Source organism: Hippoglossus stenolepis, chromosome 24, assembly GCF_022539355.2.
Source record: "Hippoglossus stenolepis isolate QCI-W04-F060 chromosome 24, HSTE1.2, whole genome shotgun sequence".
Lineage (NCBI taxonomy): Eukaryota > Metazoa > Chordata > Actinopteri > Pleuronectiformes > Pleuronectidae > Hippoglossus > Hippoglossus stenolepis.
In genome coordinates, this window is record NC_061506.1 from 4,850,124 (window position 1) to 4,873,982 (window position 23,859).

General features: G+C 43.6%; 1 protein-coding gene across 2 annotated transcripts in view; it reads left to right on the forward strand.

Annotated features, from left to right (window-relative positions):
- The window catches only part of ptgfrnb (prostaglandin F2 receptor inhibitor b), a 46,057-nt gene extending 36,922 nt beyond the window's left edge, over positions 1-9,135 (forward strand). For both annotated transcript variants that reach the window (XM_035150071.2, XM_035150072.2), the window contains exons 12-15: positions 4,417-4,603; positions 4,724-4,842; positions 4,937-4,987; positions 6,239-9,135. In XM_035150071.2, the coding sequence (XP_035005962.2) occupies positions 4,417-4,603; positions 4,724-4,842; positions 4,937-4,987; positions 6,239-6,351 (470 nt within the window). In that variant the 3' untranslated portion in view covers positions 6,352-9,135. The remainder of the gene's footprint in view (positions 1-4,416; positions 4,604-4,723; positions 4,843-4,936; positions 4,988-6,238) is intronic.
- Positions 9,136-23,859: the final 14,724 nt, after the last annotated feature.

A 23,859-nucleotide genomic window follows, 5' to 3' on the forward strand; every position in this document is an offset into this window, starting at 1 on the left:
ACGAGGGAGGGCGACGGTGTCTCTGGTGATACGGCATGCTCTCCGAAGATACGGTTTGAGATGCGTTCAAGTGCCTCCCGTGGCTGTGCGATAAACACAATAATCTCCTCACTTGCTAAGTATCTCAAATCCCCCCCCCCTCACTCCCCATCCCTCTCTGTCCGCTCCCTCGTCAAGAACAAAGACAGCGAGGGATGGAGGCTAACTGCGAGGAAGCAGAGGCTTTCTAATTATATCTCCGTTCCTCGAAATGCTGGCGTCGTGGCAGAAACAAGCAAGCGGAGTTCACGTGTCAGTCCCGCGGAATTATGCAAAATGTCTCTTTGATCATTAACGGCGGTGTCAGACTCTAACCTGGTGTTATCGGGCCGTCACAGTGTCTTTTCACTGTCAGCGAGGCAGTTTTGTAAATGATGTGATTATAGAAGAATGTAGTCATGGCGATTATGGAAAGGATTTAAAGTAGTTTCATAAATCCCGTCCTCTCTGTTCAAGTAAATATAATAAAATGTGTTGTCATTAGAATAATGTAATTTCTTTTATGGAATGCACTTCTCGTAATGTAAAGTCGAGAATAAAATCTATTTAAAGGATGAATTTGGTTTAAAACAGCCGGGTTTCCTATTTGACCTGCAACATTCAGGCCAGCAAACAAACCAAGAGTTTATCCAAAGAATCCACTTCAATAGGAGGTGAAATTTGAAGTTGTCACTCATGAAGTGTCGCTGACGATCCCTCATTGCACAACAGGTCACAGCTGAAGCAGGGCGTCCGGCTGCAAACTGTGATGGATGGTTTTCAACTTGTCTGGTCCCGTTACGTCTCAGGTTTCTTGCATCTTTTCAGCGATATGTTTAAAAATGTTCCAACAACATTGCCACAGGATATTTTCATGTTTGTGTTTGCATTAGAGTAAAGTACCAAAGCCGTCCTCCACTTTAGATAAACAGGAACTCGACTTGTTTTTCCTAAACTGAAGCATGTGCAGATGGGAGCCCTGAGTAGCGGACGGGTCAGGTATGTTGAGGGGTCCTCGCTCTGTTTCGCTCCGCCTGCGCCGAGGGTCTCAGTGGAGGATAGACTTACTGCGGGGGAAAGCCTCATGTGTGGACAATATGGTGGAGGAGAAAACAGCTTGGAGCATTTTGATTAAACCGATTTGAGCTTTTAATCGTCAAAAATAATATCTATTACAGTTTCCAAGAGCCCAAAGTGATGTCACCAATTTATTTTATTGCCCCAAAACTGATGAGAAATGAGGAAAAAGCAACTTAAAACTTGACGATTGTTTCATTATTAGTTCTGTGCTCGGTTTTGGGTGAATCGCTGCAGCTGGAGTGTGAGAAGCGCTGCTCCCTGCAGAGATGGCGTCTTAATGTTGCACTGAGGAGCCGTGTGGGTTTTCCTCAGGAGGTTAACGGCTAACTCATCGCTCCCTCACTGTCAGAACTTTGCTCATCAGTTGATTCTGGTCAGCGAGTCTGGAGTGAGTGAGTGTGTGTGTGTGTGTGTGGTCGGTCAGCCGGCCAGTTCACCCTCCCTTAGTGTCACCTCCTGTTTCCTCCTCGTTGGCTGGATGGAGCGCTCGGCTACTGCAAGTAAAAATGCCCCCGCCCACCCACCAGTCTACTCTGTCCTAATGCATCTGCATCACCGGCATCACGTCACTTTTGTCCGATTTTACAAAGTGAGAGGACGTTTTATGTCTTTGACACTTATTTATTTTCTTTATTGTGCAAATCTGGTGTCTAATTTTAAAATAATTACTATGATAAAAGTAATTTGAATTCAGATTTTACCTCCCAATAGAAATATATACAAATTTACCATTATTACAGGGATTTATTTAAGGTATTGTAGGTTTAAAAGTCATTAATTTAAATAACAAATACTGTATTAGATATTGAATTTGTGCACTGAAAATATAAAATACTGATTTTTAACTAATTCAAGCAACATGTCTAAAAGGCAGATGCCATTTTAAACAAACGGAAATATTTGAAGTCGCGTTTAAAGCTGCGATCTTAAACTTTTCCCCTGGACGCTCAGTCTAGTCGACTTCTCCCAGCCCCACCAGACGACACCCAATCCTTCCAGCTAATTGAGAAGCGGTGCAGCTGATTTGCCATAATTGCGTCTGCGTGTCCACTTCTTCCACTAACAGGAAGTGAAGGATTTAGACTTTACAGAGAAATCTCAGCGGGCCGGACAAGAATGAATTTGCAAATTTACTGCTGTCGCTTTAATTGGATTACTGCGTATTGACCGTGTTTCTATCTGTTATTCTAAATTATGCATCAAATGGAAATAATCATCACTGAAATCTGCAAGAGCAGTTTAGAAACTTAAGTTTTGTCCTTCATTCAGTTTGGAAGGAAGTTTTCTGTGTAATCGAATACAGAATTAAAGGATAATTAAAGTACAGTAATATTAATGAATGTCGCACAGTAAATTGATGGTTAGATGCTAATTTTGTATGTATACCTGTACATCATGTAAAGTATTTATATATATATATATATATTATAATATTTGGTTTAGATTGAAGTTATTATTAGGCCATTGTGGAGGTGGGGGGGCTGGGAGAGCACCTGCACCACAGAGGATCAATCAGCACAGGTGAGGGCTGTTAGCTGATTGGTCCTCACGTTTATTAGGCAGCGACTCGGTTGGTGAACTTTGCCCGTCGACGTCACAGCCTCAGCCAATAGCAACAACGTTTGTGTGGTTGATCCCCACTTAGCTGTTAGTGGCACGTCCTCCTCCTCCTCCTCCTCCTCGCCCAAAACAAAGCCAGCATCCTCCTCTGTCCTTCACTGCACATTTTCTCACGATCCAAAAACCGCTCGTCCAACCTCAACTGACACAGATCTCACACAGATCTCACACAGATCTCACACAGATCTCACACAGATTTCCGTCCCATCCCCACATTCAGCCAGCGATTACGTATTTGTGACCGTGCTGTAAATGTGAAGACTGAGGGGCTTCGAAGATTAGGACCATGGGACCTGAAACTGAATCAGAGGCCTAAGTTATTATTATTGCTGCTGCTGCTGTTGTACTACTACTGATTTTTAATGATGTAGCACTTGGATATTAAAACCATTAGTGAAGAGGGGGGAGAGAAATTGAGATGTGATTCATTACTCTGCTCTGGGTGCGTTCACTCTTCTCCTCACTCGTTCTCTTCATTATGCTCGCTCCATTCTCCCTCCCTCCTCCTCCTCCTCCTCCTCCTCCTCCTCCTCCTCCTCCTCATCTCTCCATCTCTCCATCTCTCACTCTCCTTTTTTGTTTTTTTTATCTCCCTCCATAATTGTTTTCCATCACCATTTGTCTCTTCTTTTTATTTTTTTTCTCCAGCATTGTCGTTCCCAAATGTTCCTTTCTTTTTTTTTTTCATGTGTATTCTCTATTTGTCTCTGAAATGACAGAGGATGACTAAGGCTCCATGGGGTTTTGTGTGTGTGTGTGTGTGTGTGTGTGTGTGTGTGTGTGTGTGTGTGTGTGTTCGTACTCTCTCCCTGACAGACTAATGACTAGTTTGTGCTTCTCTGTCTCTCTTGCCTCCTGTCTCTGTCTCTCTTTCTCTCTACACGTCTTTCTCTTGGAAATAATTAGCTCGCTCGCCCCTTCTCCAAAGATTACATCTATTATCACAAACTCTCGGGTCCCTGTTTTATTTCTTTTGTCGTCACTACATCTTTCTTTTTGTGACACATGTCCAGCGTTTAATGGAGTTGTTCTGTAGGTTCGGACTGATCCTCCTTATTTTCCTCTTCTCTCCTGTAGTTACCATAGTGAAATTAGGGCTGCGTTGCACATCCAAAAATAACACGCTCTCCTCCCCAGTTTCCATAATGTCATAGGTAACTCTGAATGAAAGCTGATGCAGATGAAAGGTTGGAATAAACACGTCCTCCAGCTTCCTGGAGAAACGCTGCCTCTTCAGGGCTGACGTCATCCTGCACGAATAGAAGTCGGCACAAGCGCGCAAGCCTCTTTTTCTCTGTGCCGATTGGCTAAAGAGGAAATGCCTTGAATTATAGGAGTGATAACATGCTACTTCCTTTACAAGTGATGCTACTGAAGGGGAGCGCTCAAGTGAAACAGATCTCAGGCTGCATTTTGGGTTCATTTAGACCAGATTGGATCGCAGGTGGAGTCTGAACGGGGTCTAAATGTCTTTTCTTTCACCTGTTTTGAAGCAGCACACCCCCGACAGAGTGACATCCGTGCTCACATTTCACTGTGGTGCAGAATATGCTGCAAAAGCAGGATGAGACAATCTTCCAAAATGTCTTCTTCACACATATTTATCTAATTCAACATGACTGAAACATATAAACACTTATTTTAAGGATAGTTGGAGCTGTGTGCTGTTTTTTGATGAATGCCGCTCGTGTCTTTCAGACGACCTGGCGTACGAAGTGCGTTGGTTCTTCACCAGGCTGCGCGGTGGACAGACGACGACCCAGGTGGCCAGCGTCGACCGCTTCGGCATCGTGAAGACGGAGGAGCGCAACTCCTCCAGCGAAGTTGCCATAGAGCGCAGGGACACGCACACCTACCTGATGAACATCTTCGGCACTCAGGACGGGTGAGTGAGTGTGTTTATGGGTAAACATGTTGTGGTCCCTGTGGGCGGGAGTGTTTATCCCACATCATAGTTGCACTGCGGCGTCTGAACATGTGTTTGTGTGTGTCTTGTGTTCTCCAGTGACAGCGGTGAGTATTACTGCGTGGCCACGCCCTGGTACCTGTCGGCCTCCACGGGAGCCTGGACTCAAGCCGGAGAGCTGACGTCTTCCCGAGTCTTCCTCACGGTCCAGTTCGCTGGTGAGGAGCGAGCGTGCAATTCACACCATGGCCACACTAATACCATAAAAAAGTTGAAAATGCTAAACTTTATTTCTGTCTGCTTCTTCTTTAGTGTGGGACTCTCTACAGTTACCTCTTCTATACGGTGCATCAGCTTCAATAGGTAATGTTACACATCCTTTGTTTGATTATTATCTCGCAATGTTAAAGACAGTGATAAAAAAAAGTTCCTGCATCCGCCCCTTTCTCCGGATCCACGCCCGAATTTATACACAATGAAATCCTTTGCGTAGTTTTTTGCGTAATCCTGCTGTCGAACAAGCAAACAGGCAGACAGACAGACAGGGGAATGAAACAAAACTTAAATCAGGACATTCCTCAAGAGCAATATCTTGATCTCTGATTCTGCCAAAGTCCTTAAATAGCGCTGACAAGTCGGATTCAACATCTGTCCAGTCGACCGCTGAGAATAAATCAGCTCTGAAGAAGTGTCTTTCTTCCAATGCTGTATTTACTGTAGATGATTGTCTGCAAACGTCATGAAAACAGCCGCACAATTTATCAACTTCTGCTTCATATCTGTTGAAATGTGGAGTTTTTCTTTAGTTTTAAAAGTCAAATGTTGAGTTTGAAGCGTAGTTTAAATGCAGCAGCTGTTCAGAGGAGTGTGGCACCTGCCCCAAAGTCACGGGGACAGGATGGAACTGCTCGCTGATGCTCGCCGTCAGCGTGGACATCTCCGCTGAAACTGCTGACTGATGGACCGGAGTAACTCTTCTTTTGTGCCGCTCTGCACTTCACTCGCTGACTGTGCTGTTATTCGGGACACGAGTCTGACAGCTGCAAGAATTTGAATTTGATCAGTCTTTTTATAGCCGGGGAAAAAAAAAACGATCGGATATTTTTTTTAAAGGGAACTGATACTGCTTTTTCTGGCTGGGGGACATTCAACAAGAAATGTCCGTCCCTCGTCTGAATGCAGCTTTTAGCATGAGTCAGTCATTTTAAGGATTTATTTTTGAGTCGGTCCCTAAAAGTTTCATCCCAGTAGCAATGAGGAGGCAGCCAGAGAAGAGACAAGGGTTCAGTCGCAGTGCAGGTGAGGTTCTGGAGAAAATTAAGCAAATTTAAGCTCACGTTAGATATTATATACGGAAACGGACGGGCAGTACCACAGGAAATCGTGGGGGGGGGGGAGTGTAGCCAATAGTTCAAGAGAAACCATCATAGGACATGAGGAAGAAATTTCAAAATGGCCTAACTCTTTAACGAGTTACTTTACCAAGAGGAACATTATCACAACCTCCTCCACCTTCGCCTCTGCACTGCCCTCTAGTGGATGATTTGCTTGGCCACCGTAACGCTCCTAGTAGAGGGAACATGGCTTCGTTTTAACTTTGTTGTGTTTCTGTAGGTGTGGGCCTCTTCTCTCTGGTCCTGGGTCTGGTTTGCGCCCATTGCTGTTGCCGCAACACCACGCACACTCCACGCTCGCGTAACAAACTGATGGACCTGGAGATGGACTGACAAACAGTTTCCCCCGCGCCCTCACACTGCAGCAGCGCTCACAGGAAGCACCACACACTCAACAGACACACGCCCGTAGACGATTTCTGGGACACGAAGCTGTTTCCGGGCGACGGACGTTGGGAGTAAAACGGCGTACCGCTTCGGAAACGGGAGTGTACCTGAGGTGCTCTGGATTTATTAGCTCTGCAGTGGAGGACCAGGGGACTGTTTGCTTTTATTTTTTACAAGGACCGCCGAGGAAGTAGCCTTGGAGACTTGTCCGCAGTTTGGAGGGACAGGAGACTTTTGAGACATCACTGCCACTTGGGAATAAAGGACCACTTACACATCTGCTGCCTCTGTAACCACTAGGGATTACAAGTGGAGCACTCAGGCTGGACGACATGCTTTCCTTTTTTTGATTTCCTCTAACGCCATGGCTTCCTGCAAAGTGTCTTCCTGATCCTGTTATCGGATCTCAGAGGCACGCCAGCGTACCCTGTTGAATTTGGGAAGCTGGGCGTTGGAGAGACGGAGGTGGCGTTTCATTTCACCTGTTTGTTTGGACTTTGTGTCTGCACGGGTTTCAATCACATGGCTGAAGTTATTTTGTATTCGCGGAGGCTGATGTTTTAGGCAGCCCGAGCCTTATTTCTGTGCCCCGGACGAGGTCGCGGTTTGAGCGTCGCCTTCGTCCGGGCGGCAGACGTCCAACAAAACAAAAGTGCTCCACGTATTCTCCCCACATGAGAGGCATTGCACTAGAACTCCCACCCCAGAGTATTCCTACCTTAACCAAGGGACAAGATAAACCTTTATTCTCACCTCTAGTTTTTTGAAAATTAAGAGATTTTAAATCAAGAGACATTTTTAAGCTTTACAAGGAGATATGCAGTTAGTGTGTGTTGTGTGTGAGAAATACTGTACGTGGTGCCAACATGTGAACAAACCGACGTGTGCTTGGTTCATCTTTTGCCAGATCAACACTTGAACAGCTGCTTAAAGTGGCGACAACAAGCACTCTTCTTTTATAGGTATTCGGAAGTGTATCCAGCTGTTATCTTTGCCTGAGTCTTGTGTGTGTTTTCGTACACCGTGTGTGAGCGCTGTGTTACAGTATGCGAGACAAAGAGTTGCATGTACTGTTTTGTTTTTTTTCAAGGCGGAATGATGTCAGTCGTGAGCAACACGAGCCCTTTTGCAGGGTCTCGTTTTGATGACATCAAAGCGTCCCACATCCAGATCTTTAAACCCAGCTGTCACTCCCCCTGATCAAGACGCGACTGGTGTAACGAGAGTGTGGGCGGAGCCAGAAACTTTTTGAGCAGGAAAATCTTGAGGCTTTTAAAAGAACTGGTGACGCATTTTGAGAAATATGCTTATTTGCTTTTTTTAAATAAATTTTTTCTGAAGACCTTTCCACCCGGAGTCTGGTTTGCTTAGCTTAGCATAAAGACCGAGAACAGGAGCAAGGGGCCAATCTGGTTCTGAGAATGTGTTGGAAAAACAGAGACAAACCGAAATGTAAAACTGACAATTGGCAGTGGTATAACTATTTGTTGTGGCAGATGGAAAAAAATATTTTCCCCCCGAAATAGTTGGAGGATTTGAAATCACTAACTGTTGTTAACATTTTTGTTCATGTACAGTTTTAACAAATTCCGTACAGCAATAATAAGTCACATTTACGATATATATAACCTCCTAATTTACTTACCGTGATGAGAACCATGCAGAGACAACTTTGAATTACCTACTTTTTCTCCGCCCATTTTTCTACAACAAACATCAATGAGACTCTGATGTTTTACGCACCTCGACTAGCAGGTCCCCTCTGTTTTACATGTTTTTGTGCTAAGCTAAACATGTGCCCGACCCAATGCCTGCAAACAAGCACATGTTTTCAAAATGTTCCTTTGTAAGTGGTTTCAGAGATTTCGACGCTCAAAACGAGCTGCGCCCCCTTTTTCAAATAAATGAAGATGTTTTATCTCTACCTTATTCTTTTCTTTTCTTTTATTACAGTGCACTTAACAGGTAAAATTGAAAGAAATCGTGTTTGAAATCTTGCACGAGTGTTTTAATGGCAAGTGAATGAACTTGTGGTGACTGGTGTATCGTGTTTGACCACACACACACACACACACCCACAGTTCCAGTAAAAACACACAACGTGAGGAAGTTTGTGTTCAAACTCAGCAGGATCCAATTAAACCTGTTAGTTCAGTAATATGACCTGCCGGGCCGGCTGGGCTGGGACAGAGCTTTGTTTTATGTATTTGAAATAGTTTTACAAGGTGTTTTAAGCAACTATCAGAACTTTATGAGCAATATGAGACTGTATGGTTAAACTTTTTTTCTTTATTTTAAACCAATATTTGATCTGAATCAACTCAAAAGGGAAGAAATCTGACGTCCACATTGGATACCAGAACAAACCTTCGATCGGTGCTGCTGTTTGGACGTTAGAGCTTATTCCTCTGACTATTTTGTGAAATATTGATGATGTGTGTTTTGGTTTGATTGATGGTGACAGAAACTTCCAGTAGGTGTCCATGAACCCAGCCCACTCTGTGTTAGTGCTGTGGAAATATTCAATATAGGTTTTTACCACTATCACTAACACACGTACATGAGCTCACAGGTGAATAATAGAGCTCTGGGCTTTTATCTCTTAAAGCATTGAGACGCACCACTGAACACGTCACGGCAAAGCTTCCCCAGTGTCTTTTCATTTGATCATTTTATCGCAATGAGTATGATGAATTATGTTTTTTTAAATAAATAGATTTGTAAGATGTACTCATTTTGTAAAGTGATTATTATAAGTTAACGGTATTGTCACGACATCCATCATTGTAGTCTATTGTTCATTCCATTCGATAATGCTGTTTTCTTGGTTGGAAATGGACGTTGCAGCCTATAGGGGGCGCTAAGTCTGGTCATAACACTACTGGGCTTCACCTAAAGCGCCACCAGAAGTGTTTGTATCGCACGTCACAGCTGGCACAGTGGATTCAGTCAGAATAAAGCCGCGGTTATTTAATTATGGCCGCCGTCCTTGTTGGCCCACATTTTACCCTCTTTCTGTTCAGACGTTTTTTCCAGCGGCTCTGATGTGGCCGTGATCACAGCTCCTGCTCGGAGATTTGTGACAAATGTGGGCCAATTTGGTTTTCTTCTCCGTCTGCGGGCAAGCCATCAATCAGGTTTTTCTATGCTTCCAAACATCTAAAAAAAACACAACTTCAAAAAGTTCCCGCAGAATAAATGTTTTATAATTCAACATTAAGCGGCGGCTACATCTCTCGCTCCCTCTCCCTGTCGCTCTCCCTGTCGCTCTCCCTGTCTCTCCCATCCTCTTGTTAGTCTAATGGCATTTCTTTTCTGTCCGTTTATACTGTTCCTCTCACTTTGTCACCAGTCTCTCTTTCTCCTCCACCATCGCCCTCCTCTCCACTCCCCCTCCATCGCACCAGTCCCCTCTCTCACTCCCGCTCTTGATTAGAGATGCAGATGAGTTAAAACCTCGGCCGCGCTCCAGGATTCAGATTTTTTTACACCTCTTTAACGACCGTTTCTCCATCCAGCTCTCTCTCCCTATCGCTCTCTCTCTCCACCTCTCTTTTCTCTCATCTCCAAATGAGATGGAGATGAGAGAAAAGACAGATCCAGTGTCGATTGGCTCTGGATCTCACTTCTCTAACTTGCACTCGCTCCCTCTCAGGGTCCATTTGACCCAGTTTCCTCCCTGTGTGTGTGTTAGTGCCTCTCTGGGATCATTTGTTAACGTGGCCTTGTCGTACCTTACACCACTGTCTTCCTTAATTGACTCTGCTCTGTGTGATACCCTCCATTCGTTCGCGGCTCTCACCACTCGTACGCCCCTGCTGTTTCGGAGATGCCACATTTCGTCTGTGTTACCCCCGGCTCCCACTCGGAACGTGTTGCAGCTTGAGGGTTGCTCCACATAACAACAATTTCAGACAGAAAAATTTAGCAGCGCGCGGAGGGGGGAAGTAAGCCGCCTGTTCTCCCTGGAGTTTACCAGAGGCGACACGTTCCTCTCGTCTTCATTGTCATCAACACTGTTGTTTACAGCAGCTCCAAAACAGCCAAAAGCCTCGGCTCCATCACACCAGGCTGCTGCCTGTTAACGCTCCCAGTTCCTTTTAAACACACTGGTTTGATGCATTTTCTCTCTTGCGTAAGTCTCGTTTTAAAATTCTTATCACAAGCATTTCAGGCTTGAGGGAGCACTAAAGCAGGAAGCAGGAGTTTTAGCAGTTAGCTGCTGTGTTGTGAAGAAGTCAGGGTGCAATAGAGCCTGGTCTGTCATTTGTGATCAAACCTTAAAGGACACATACAATGCTTTTTAAATTTTTCATTCCTCAAGTGTGTTCGTCTTACTGTTTTCTACCACTGCCCATTTTTCAGTTGCAGGAAACTCACCGATCAGCAGCTGTTCACCTGCAGGAGCGACAGCAGTTGTGTGAGTGTGTCTATAGTAGAATGAATCTATGTGAAGCTATCCACCCAATGCACATTCTGTCCTCACTCAGGGTGACATGTCGCTGACGGCGTCCGTGCTGGAGACGGCCGCTTTCAAATATGACTGAGGTCCAACTGGTGAGTACTCTGATAATAATGTAGTAATGACCAGTGAGTACTCGTAGGTCTGAATATTGATGTCCATGCTGGCTGGTGGTCCTCTCCTTCCCTCTATCCTCTGGAGCTACATCGTCTTTACCCACATTAGCTCCAAGTCATGTGATGCTACTGCAAAGTGTCTATTATACAAGTTAAGAGCTCCTCAGCCTTATTGCAGTTTAATAATTTAGCACGTATGTGTGTATTTATCCATGTGAGAGTCTGAAGCTATGCATTTTATAACTGGTGTGATTCTAGTCTGGCTTTCATCAACCAACAGAGCCTCTCTGAGTTCACGGCATCAAAACTGTAGGGAAAGAGGCCCCCAGAGCATGTTATAATAAGCTTGGGAGCCCCAAATCTCCAAAGTAAACACTGTTTGTTGCAACTAGTTCTCACTCCTGGGGTCTGAATTCCACCGCTTTGTCATGCCCAAGTTACCCTCCCGCTTCTGAAAGAGACGGTATAAGGCCTACTGTAAGGTTTATGACTATAAATCAATCCATTTAATCAAAAAGAGTGAGGTGGAAAGACAAATCTGTGTTGGTTTGCGATCGTAAATCATATTAATTTAAAGAATAATAGAGTGCACAGTAGATTTGTCAGTATGGCCCTTTGTGAGGTTTTAACTTGCTTAGAACTAATGACTCAAATTGTGAGGATGACCTTTCCCAGAAAAAGTTGGGGCAAGAATGTCACATGACCTGGAACTCTGACTGTCACTTTAATTGCTGCACAGCATGGTGCTTTTGCAAGGGTCTGGCTATACAGCACGGGCGCCACTGCAGGGGGGGGCTCCGGGCAGAGCAATGCAGGGTCGTCGAGGAAATAAATCTAAGTTCAGCTACACGGCAACATGACGTCAACCGGCAAAGCAACTACAAAGTCTTAAGACACACTGCAGGTTTCACAAATGTATGTTGGAGGACGAAGGCGAGAAGTGAGGGACACAGATGGGCTTCATGTGTTCAGATCGCATTGTGTCTGAGTTCGTGTCTCAGCAGTCAAATATTGATGTGGGGAGCAGAGGGAGCTGCCCCCAGTGTAAATGTTAATGTATGTGTGAGAGAGCATGCGCTCAGGAATGCAGCGATGAATCGTCAACACCTTCCCCTCACCATGGAAACTATGTCAACACATGTGTGTGTGTGTGTGTGTGTGTGTGTGTGTGTGTGTGTGTGTGTGTGTGTGTGTGTGTGTGTGTGTGTGTGTGTGTGTGTGTGTGTGTGTGTGTGTGTGTGTGTGTGTGTGTGTGTGTGTGTGTGTGTGTGTGTGATTTATTATTAGGTAGAAGATATTTGACCTACGTCTTCATTAGTCTGTCTCTTGCTCTTTCCTCTCTCACACACACACACACAGATATGGACTTCAGAGCAGTTAGATCCCTTTCACAGTCACTTTCATCTTCTGTACACTTTAATTCAGTGGATTTATAAAACATTCAAACACAGAAACATTAAGAGGGCAACACACACTCAGACGCAGGCAGCGGGGGAAGGGAAAGAAACCGAGAGGACCAGGATTGTACTTTTTATTACAAATCGAGTGTGTGTGTGATGATGAGATGCAGCGTAACTGATAATTTACTGAGGAATTGATCCATAACACTGCTTGTTAAAAGAAAGAGACATCAACCTTGATTTTCTCTGTTTAGACAGTGTGTTTCATAACCAGGACTCGACTGGTGCTTTATAGATACAGATTTTCTCATCTCAAAAGTCAATATTAGAAATATTTTTTTTTTAAATAATTTTCTCTAATCTTTACACTGCAGTTTAATTTATTTCCCTAAACAAAACATAAGAGTTTAATTTGAATATTCAGATATCCACTGACAAAAAATATCTGATTGAACATTCACCGAGAGCGAGTGTGCGTGTGGACGATGTTTCAAAACTGAAAACCAAAAATTTGAATATCTTAGAACAAAGATTTCAACAAACGACACTCGAGAGCAGTTGACGATGAGGGCCGACGCTGGTGTCAACGCGACGTAAACAAACGTATCTGATTTCCGCAGCAGGTTTGAAACGTCACGTCCTGCGTGCTCTACACGGGCGCCACCCCTCACCCCAAATGTTGCTGACATTTTCCTGTCGTTGTGACTCAGGACAATCTCCTGCGGCAGTTAATTTCTCAAAATGTCAGACAGACGGTATTGTACAGACGCCTTATTCTGAAAAGCCAGCCTCTCAGACCCCACCTGTGTGGATCAGTCACAGAGCTGCAGACGCTCTGGTCCTCCTGTGCTTCTTGTCCTTGTATGGTGCTGTGTCTTCAGCGTGGCACCGCTCCAGCACCGCGCCAGGCACACATCCACACAATGCACACACATCCAAGTATACACAAATAACTGGTACTGTAAGTATGACTCCACATTGTCTCTCTCTCTCTCTCTCTCTCTCTCTCTCTCTCTCTCTCTCTCTCTCTCTGTCTGTGCGTGTGGCGTGATGCCAGCTAATATCTCACTTTAAGTCCTGGCTGCAGCGTCTGATGCTGCTCACACTGTTTACCTCTGCTTCCAGATGGTAAACGTAACTCTGCGTTTGATGGTTTTACAGTGAGGGATAGGTAGGAATCCGTCTTAGGCTGCCAAGGAACACTAAAAGGTTCCTGCAACAAATATCAAGTGCATATAAATTCCCTTGAAAATGTTAATATCTCGTTTAGTGCTCATTAGAGACAGATAAATCAAAGACGGCATAATAACTGGTAAAACTTCCTCCTGGGCTCAACTTTAAATCTATTAGTATGTTATTATTTCTAAAGGAGACATATTCTGCTCATTATTTGGATTATTGCTTGAAAATGTTTTTCGTGCTCTAATCTTAAGAAATCACGACTTCCTCATATTCCTCTAGTGCTGACTTTGTTCTTTTTAACTTTGCACAACTTTTACAGTGTTTACAAGTGTCATGGCTAAGACGAACACTAATAATGAAGGGCTATTATAGAGGTAAAGGAGGGCCCCGTGTTTGTTTAAGGCCCCCAACTTGACATCTTCACCGATGTCTTCTACGTGTAAGGCTCCTCCTTTGTTTTCTTTACCTTTTTCCGTCCGTGTGAACAGTTTACTTGGGGGCTGGCAGGAAAAGTTTCCGGAAAAATGTCCGGACTTCAGTCCATGTCCCCTGTGGACCTGGTCATCGATGCATTTCATGGTCACAGCTCTTAAAATAGGTGCAAACCAGCAGTGATGGGAACTCACAACCCACGCACTCGCACTAATCACCAACAATGTGTATTGACATCATAGCTGTAATTCATGGCTGCGGGGATCTAAGCTAATGCCCCATGAGGGAGCATTAAGGCAGAAGGGATGAGGGAAGTCGGAGCGACGTCGACGTGTTTGAAGTCGTTTGAAGCTGTCAGGGCGCTTCCACTGCAGCGGTTTTCTGCACTGTGGTTGCCCCCAATCGGCTTTTGCACACTCAACACAGTAGGGATAACACATTGGAGTTCATGTTCAAATGGTCAACACAACAAACACAGTAAAATGTATATACATGTACTGTTGTGTTTATGTGAAGAATCAATGAAATTACCTTAGAATCTAAGGTAGATTAACACAAGATTGTAAAGGTTTCTTTTCCACATACATAGTTGTACTGATGCAGGGATTCAAGCCGGCAACCCAGAGGCAAACGGCATCCACTTGTAAACTCGTACAAAAACCTGACTCGACCTTGTAATCCTCGGCCAACACATCGCCTCCATCACTTTAAAAGCCTCGCAACTCATCAAACGGCGTGCCTCGGCCCCGGATTTACACAGAGCGCCGGGCTCGAATTTTAAAGGAAATTCTTCGCTTTATTGGAGCTTACGCAGCCGTGCAGAAGTGTCGACCCACTGCACTCAGGTCGCCGTGCGGGCATGAACTCCTCACATGCTCCTCCGTCATGGACGTCTAACATCAAGTGTCACCGCTGGGTGATCTGATGCAGACGTGAACCAATGATAAATAATCAAATACGACTTCAAACATTTAAGATATAAGATATAATATATAATTAAACATTGCACACAGAACATTTGTGCTTTTGCACTTTAAAGACACTATGAATAGGATTTTAAAACTTAATACTTTGGCAAAATGTACACCCTGCAAACTGATATTTTCCTTATCTGACGATATAATATAAAAATAACTATATTATGGCTGTAACTGTGGTCGTGTTCCTCGTCTCTCCTCTGTGCATCAACACACGTTGATATGTTTAACCTGGCGTGACCCACATCTGCTGCTTGGCCATGTGGGTCAAGTCAAGTGCGATTGTGTGCAAACACAGTCGTCGCACCATCAATCGCTGCATTTCACGGTCACATAAACCCTGAGAGCGGGGGGGGAGAAAACATGTCACACTTCAAACACTATCACCAACCATTAAATACTGTTTCATTGCGCACACACACACACTAACACAGGTTCCATGCCTCACAGCACATGAGGGCAATGGTAATGCATGAACGAAAAAACATTCAACTGTAATTTCACTGTCAAAACTACAACTAAGACCAGTTATTCAACTTATTTTCAAGGTTAATTAAAGATAAATTAAATTACCCTTTATTGCAACCCAGGAGAACCTGAGCTAAGCGAGTGGCTGACATTTCTAACACGTGACAAACACAAAAAGGAAAACAAATATCTCCAGATGATAAAGCCGTGCCTCATATGTAGAAGACGCCGAAGAAGATGTGAGGAAAGCTTTTGGGGGATTAGAGCCAACGCCGGTTTCAATCTGCTGAAAACAAAAACACGTGATCTCCGCAGCAGAATGAACACGTCCGGCCTCTGCCTTCTGCGCCGCCTGTTGAGATTCTCCTGTTGCAACCTCCGGAGAAAGTCCGGACCCAATTCTGCAGACATCCTTTGGAGGATATGTCTGAGAACGGCTTAATATTGAATGTGTGGCGTGTCCAAATCGCACCGAAACATTTCTAGAGATATGCGTTCTACAGACAGAGATTTCTGCAATAAGAAGGCAGATTAAAATGCAAAAACATTGCTCACACCTACAAAAAAGTGTTTACACAGATACCAAATACTTTAAAGTTGGTTTTCACCTCGAATGCATTACAACTCTTGTCTTCTTTACTGAATGTTTTATGATCCATTCATCTACTTCCTCAACTGCTCCACTTTACACCTCATGGAACAATATAACAATGAATATGTAATAACATACACACACAGTGTCAGATCCCTTCACTGTCACGCTGACCCTTCATTATCAGGCTGTTATGATGCTCTGTGGATGCTCATATTCAGCCTGAGGCAAACTTACATTAACCTCTTTTCCACTGGGAGACGCAGGCGGCCGCAGAGGCTTTCACCCAGTCCTGCCTCTTCACATGACCTGGTCGATGGCGAGTATGAAATTTACTTCTTAAGTACTCCGATGAAAATTAATGTTACCCTTGTCTTTCGGTGGTTTTTGCAAAAATACTTCCAATGTTGAACCGCGTCTCCACGCCCCACTTTTGTAGAAAAATGAAGCCAAAATTTCCCAGATAACGGTTGACACCATCTTGCACTTTTTATGTCATTTGGAGTCTGTCATCTTTGAGAAAGTTTTTAGTTTGGTCCATGTCCCATCTGTTAACATGGAGCAGGCAGGGTTCATGACCGGACACTGCAACCAGCCACCAGGGGGCGAACGTGATGATTTGGCTTCACTGTTGGAAAGCTAATATTGTCCAGACAGCGGAAAATGAAATCTATGGTTTGTAGAAGATTTCATCCAATTCAACATTCCCCCTCAGAACAAAAAACACCAACACTGTGCCGGTGCTTAATGAAAAGTCAAGGGATCACAGAAGTATTGGGATTAATCCCACATTAGATCATTAAAAATTTAGTGGCACGCCATCCAATATTTGTCAGGATATTTCACTCCAAGACCAAAGTGGTGGATCCACCGGTCAACCAACAAAACAACCCCTGAGGCACGGCCAATAGAACGAGCTAACAATACAGCGAAGTCCATTAAATCAACCTCAGACAGAAGAGAGCAGCTCGGCGATATTATTTTTTCCAAACAAAGGCAATGCATGCAACCTAAGATCTCAGCAATACACTGTCGAGCAACATAATACTGATATAATATCCTGAACGAACTGAAATCATTGATTGATAAATTCTTCCGAGCTCTGCAGCAGTGCCGGGTGGCTGCAAGTGATCAAGTGCAGCATCTTGGAGAATTGACATGGATAGTTATTTTTTTTTTCTTCCTTTTAGGTCCCCCCCCACACACCAGAATACAAGTCAAACTGTGCCTTAGGGTAAAAGATACGCCAACCTCCTTTCTCCCGCTAAAACGCTGGCATGTCTGTGCTGCTTGAACTCCTCCTGTTCTCCTGGGTCATCTCCTCCAACACGGCACCGATACGGCCTACAGCTGCATTTACAATGAAAGAGCAGCTTGTCTTTTTTTCTTGTCTTTTCTTTTCTTTTTTTGAATCCATTGTGCATTCACTGTAACTGTAGGGCTTCACCCCTTCAGTGGGAAGTCGGTTTGGGACATCTATGTTTGAAGACAGCGATGGAAGAAGAGCCTGATAGTCAGACTGTATATTTTCTCTTATGCTGACGTGGAAGTAACGTTAGAGGTTTCTCGGTACATTTTTATTTTTCAAACAATAGAAGAAATTTGATCATATAAAGGAAAATTCTGGTATTTTTTTAACCTTGGGTTTATTCCACGTTGAGTTTGGCACTTCTCGCTGTCAATCACACTGTATCCATGCCCCAATGCATCCAGTTCGACTTGAAACCCATGATTGAGACATTAAACTTCAAAAGAAACAGATTTCCGGGCACCCACTAGCTCTCCTGGAAGTGTGGACGCCACTCGTACGTAGGTTGAGGCCTCCAACAGCAGCTACGGGTTCATAAAACACTTTTAATAGTGAGTTTTTAATATGGCTCACTCTGTGCGAAGGGGCCTAAAGTGGCTGATGATTTTAAAGCGGTGCCCTCCATTATCTTAGCACCGACACCTTCTGATTACTGATAGTTCAGTGTGAGACCATTCTTTGTCGACCGTGCTCCTGGGAAATTGAACACTGCATTAACTCCACACTCTGGAGCGAATCGAGGCATGTCACCACGCTTATTCCCACTGTGGTCGATCCCTGCAGGTCAACGGGCAAACAGGAAACATGCTGCTTCAGCTGCACGGAGCAAATCCACAATAAACGAAGATGAAACAACACAAGGGAGATTTTTCAATACGCTAACACCCATTTTCCACTGGTCAAAAACTCACTAACATCTGCCGTTTGTCTGCGATGTGAGTGGATAACAGAATGGCTAACACCTGGAATGAGTCGCCTCATTTTAGTGTATTTAGCTGCATTTAAATCACTAATTTTGGTCTTAAAGAGTTATAACTAACTAACACTAACCCCTTTCAAATCAATCTCTTCATGTGGGTTATATAATAAGAAGAGCAAGAGCCACTTCTCCACACTTCAGTCTTTCTCGCTCTTATTTAACTGGCCGTGTATTTACAGCAACTGCCTCAGGCAGTAAGCTACCCAGTAGAACCAGTCTTAGATACTGGGAGTTGAGGGTTTACCACAGTTTCATCAATCTCCTGAACGAAACCAAGGATACGTTCTAAACATAACCCTCGCAACGGTGATCCTCAGAAACCTGGACGTTCGACCCAGAACTCCCAGAAGGCACCACGGTTTTTATTTTTTGCCTTCAGAAGCCGAACTGTAGTTTAACGTCTCCCTGTAGAGTGAATCACTGAAAGGTGTTTCCTCTGGGTGCTGCAGGAGCAACATTTCATTCAAACACATTTTGATGTATTTGCAACACGTTATAATGCAAATTTACAGGCATATATATATTCTTTGTATAATGTCACAATGTGCATTCAGAATGATTTTACAGAAGTTTTATCAATAGTAGAAATAATACAAATACTACTACTGCTACTACTGTTATTGCTACTAATAATAATAATAATAATAATGATTGTTCAGCTTTAAATCAGGACTGGAGTCTTTGGGATTGGCCCAAAAAACTCACCTGCACCTGTGGGTGTGAGGAGAATTTTTAGATTTTGATGATTCTGATTTTGTGACGCGCTAAACAACTGCTGCCTATTTCATCCACTGAGGTATTTACTTCAGTAACTTCTATGCAGATATGGGACCTTACAATGCATCTGAAGTAAAGTAGTGAATAATGTTGTAGAACAGAGGTTATAAAAGTTTTCAGTGATGATTTAAATTGCTTTAAGTTATCGCAGTTTACCATGTGTCTCAATCTATGTGTCTAATAGTGACATATGTTGCATTCGGGCCTTTCTGTTTATAGTAAAGTCAATATGTGTGTGTTACAGAGAAGAAGCTTGTCTCTGTGATTGATTCTGTTGATGAACAATAAGTTCAGTTTGCAGCGGGGGGTCACGCTGTTTGATGTGTGGCAGGGACAGTTTATTTTCCCTCTATGTCCTCGATCATTAAAGCATGAATGTGAATGTGACCACTGGAGCTTTGGGGGTTATTTAGGTCCACACACATTCAGGGTGACTGAGGTCAGGTTCTCTGCATACAGCAGCTGACTGGCCTTCATCACTCAGATGGTCCAGATGACCGTCTGAACCCAGGATTAACCTTCGTATACACACGCTCCCCCACATGGGGGTGAATCGGACAGAAAGAACCAGCTATTGGTGGGTTTGCCGTTGCTCAAATTCCGGTGCCACCATCTTTTGCCGACATCTGTGCAGTAGTGATCGATCAATCATGACATTTCCACCCATTTTCAGCGCATAACTAATTAAGACCAAAATTAACACTTGAAGATACATCGGTTGCTCCTCTTCCTGAGGAACAGGAGTCCCACAAGACTGCACCCTGGTCCCCCTCCACTTCTCTCTCTACACAACAGCACTATGTGCTCCTAGAACTCATCTGCCTTCTCCTACCGATGCTGATGACGTAGTCCTTTAACCCATCCAAGACTCTGGTGCTGGAGAACAGGGCAATGAAAGTAACCACACCATCTCTATCAGGACCTTGTGACGGTCCCTCACCTCGGTCAAGGCTTCTTTCTCCTACTTAGGGACACAGAAGTATTTGGGCTGGACCTGGTTAGGATATTTTCATTGGAAATCTTAGAACCTCATACATTTTCTTATACAGAACTGATTTATGCACTGCACAAATTTGCCGCTGGGGGTGAATCTCTCAGCTTCAAATACAAGCTTGACCAAATACTGGGAGCTTTCCCTTCTAATACAATTGGTTTTATAATCAGCCTTTAATGATTCACAATGCCCTTGAAGAAAAATGTTACCAAGTCAAATTCATGTAAACACACACGCACACACACACACACAGTTACATAAGAGCTCTGAGTGCTGGTCCAATGCATCAATTGTTACTTCAAAGACAGAGAAAAAACAAAAAGTAGGAAAAAGAAAGGATGAGGTTTATTCTTCTTCATCTGTCAAATTCTCTCTCTCTCTCTTTTTAAAAAAAAAAAAGCTGAGCTAGCGTTTGGTGTCAGCATGTTTGCAAGTGTGTGTGTGAGAGAGAGGATCAGATGTCCCCTAGACAATAAGACGCCCTTATTTAAATCAACTGAGACGGGACATTCGGGGAATGAAAAACGGTGTAAGGCAGAACTTGAGAGCGAGTGAGAGAGGTTGGACTGAAGCCTCTTACTTCTCTCTCTCTCTCTCTCTGTGTTTCTTTTCTTTCTCTGTAACTTGACCTTGGACTGAATCCTGGACAAACCTAATTCCACTGATGAGAAGAAGAATTTACTTAGTAAAACAGATTTCCAAGTAAAAGTTAATGCCATTATATTATATTTCCCATCAGTATTAAGGTGTGACTCATGCTATGAGATTTATTTGTGCATCTCCATCATCGACAAAACTCCAAAAATGTGACCCACGTTGTGTCAAACCATCGTTTCAACAGCTGCAGCCACGCTCAGTTGAATCTGAGGTCACAGCCTGTGTTGCTATGAACATAAACATACAGCATGATGGCCTCCTGAGTGAGTGAGCTCACTAAGATCCTTCATTTGTTGATCACAACAGCTGCCTCCTGGAAAACCTTCCTATTACAACTTATATATAACTTAAGTGGAGCATCTCCATCATGACTCAGAGTGATTCCATCGTGCTCAGGGCACATATCTGTAGATGAATGGACAGAGGAGAAATGTTAATAAGAGTTCCAGTAACCAGTGCAGTGCCACTGGACAACAATCACTGGATTACTCTGGTACTGAAGGAAACTTAATAATGTGACATTTCTCAGGCAAGTTCTGCAGTTTTTAGGAGCGTCCTTTTTCTATGATTTATTATACGATGCTAACACAAGGTAAAGCGTGTCCTCAGGAACCTAAATGACACTGAATCTAAAATCAACGTTACCGCTGCTGTGTGTTTGGATATGATTGATTTACGACTTCAAATACAAGTACGATTTTCGCCCAAAATTGCAGCAATCGCCAAGCAAATTCCCAGCAGGGGGCGATAAGAGACCAACTGCGCTGTCCTGCTGTTTAACCACGATTTGGCTGTGCAATATGTTTTTCATGCTTCTGCTCAAACTGTGCTGATGTGCTGCAGTACAGACAAGCTAGTAAATGATTTAAGTCGTTTGAGCTGTAGCAGTGAAATAGATCTTTATTCTTTGGATTCCTCTTCCATAACTTTGTGTTGCAACCCAGGAGTCTCTCTTTGTCTTTTATTTTTCCTCTGGTTCCCTCACACACACACACACACACACACACAGTGCTGTCAGGAGTGTGTTTGCCGAGGTCACAAAGTCATCCGCGTTTCTCAAGCTTGTCAGCTGCCTGACTTTCTCCGCTCACAGCCCTCACACACCCGTATCGCTATAGCAACTGCCGAAAATGTACATATATTACCAGGGTGACATACATTTATTACCATGGTTGTATAATGCTAAGTGGTTCTCACGTTATAACCCGAGTACTTCCAGTTGTAATCATCAGTTTTAGCGTCGTTTTTTTTAAGATCCTCATGATTTGCAGAGACTTTCAATATAAGCATGAGATTGTCGGATAAATTGCTCAACAGAAAATTGCAATTATTGAAAATCGATTAAGTGTTTTATGCATTAGTGCCTAAGATTCAGCAATTCCAGCTTGGCGAAAATATAAACTCCTCGGTGGACATAATAAAAAATCCTTAAGTTCCCCTGATGAAAACGATATCCAGCCGACATGCTCAGTGTAAAGCCTCTTTCTCACACCAGCATGACTGTTTTTAGAAAAAGTCTAAATCACATTTTTCATTAACCCTGGGGGAATCGTCGTTCCCCCCCCCCTCACACACACACACACTTCTTGATGATGATAAACATGTTGGAAGTGATTTTTCCATCTGCCTTTCATTCCTTCCACCATCTGCCATCGGCAGCAACTCTGAGCGCTTCGGCTCCTGTTTGTGTGAGCGGAAGAATAGCGCCCTCCTCCTCCTCCTCCTCCTCTTCCTCCTCTTTCTTCTTCTCCTTCTCCTCTGTGCTGCAGAGAAATCTCTGTTTCCATCCTGCAGGTTCAAGCCAAATCTGACAAAGTGGCACCAGAACCCTGATCGACCCACACACTCCCTCCCCGTCTTTACTTTCTCCCGATAACTTTATGATACGTTGATTAAACATGACATTATTTAAGACCATGCATCATAAAGCTGATTCTGGGACAAAGCCACTCTGACAAGGCATATCCAAAGAAATGGGTCAACATTTTCTGAAATGCACTTAAGTGTACAGGGGCGTTGCAACAGGGTAGGCAAAGCAGACAATTACCTGGGGCCCCAAGCTGAGAGAGGGCCCTCGAGCCAGCAATCGTGTATGGCCCCCCTGGTCCCTTTAAAAATGTGATTTCCCCTATGGAATTTATACGTCATGTTTTTCTCCTGCAGACACAACTCCTTTCCTGAACATTTTAAGCAAACAATCTCCTTCAGCGTTTTTCATCTGTAAAAAGCGAGCTCCAGGGAAAAATGTCCAGAAAATTGGTTCCATACATTTTCCAGAAAACTACAAGTAAAGAAACCTTAATAGAGGCCCTGGGTGTTTCCTTTACGGGTGAATATATAACGCAGGATGTATGTGCACGATCTCTGGGAGGCTGGCGTCACTTTTCAATCTGCAGTGTTGTTGTAGCCTGAACATCATCAACTCTTCAGCTTCAAAAAATACTCAAAGAAGCCAAGAAGTCATGTTTGGCTGTTTTTCTCAGTCTGTCAATCAGCTGAATGCAGACGTGTCGTGGGCTGGCGGAGATGCTGCGGGACGAGATTAAATGCAGCGTGTGAAAACTGTCTTTTATCTGATGTTTTGGTTTCCCTCAGCAGGGATACCCGTTTGTGTGTATTTGATTGACAGTGTGGGGTTTTCTTTCAATTTCAATTTGGTGTTTCAACACAAAAATGGTCCATTATTGTTTGACGGGTAAAGAAAAGAGTGTCGTGCCTCTGTCTCCAGCCTTTGTGAAGCGACATTTAAAGTTTGAAGGAACGTGGGGACGCAGAACAGATTGTAGAGAATCAAACTGGAGGTTGAGATTAAGATTTGACACAGAATTTGATGTTTAATCTGATTTAAATGTTCCAATCTCATAATACTTGACGTTAGTGTTGTACTTTAGGGTGGTTTCATTATCAGAGTCATAAATCAGAGGCCAGAGTCACTTCAGGTGAATAAAACAGGAGCAGTCGAGCACAGAGCCAGTGGGGCCGTTTGATCAGAAGAACTGTGGCGCCATCTACAGTCAAACACTTGAAACTGAAAATTATTCCACATTTCACCACTAACTCATTATTGTTATTATATGTCGAGTAAAAAAATTTAGGTTTTAAGTTCACA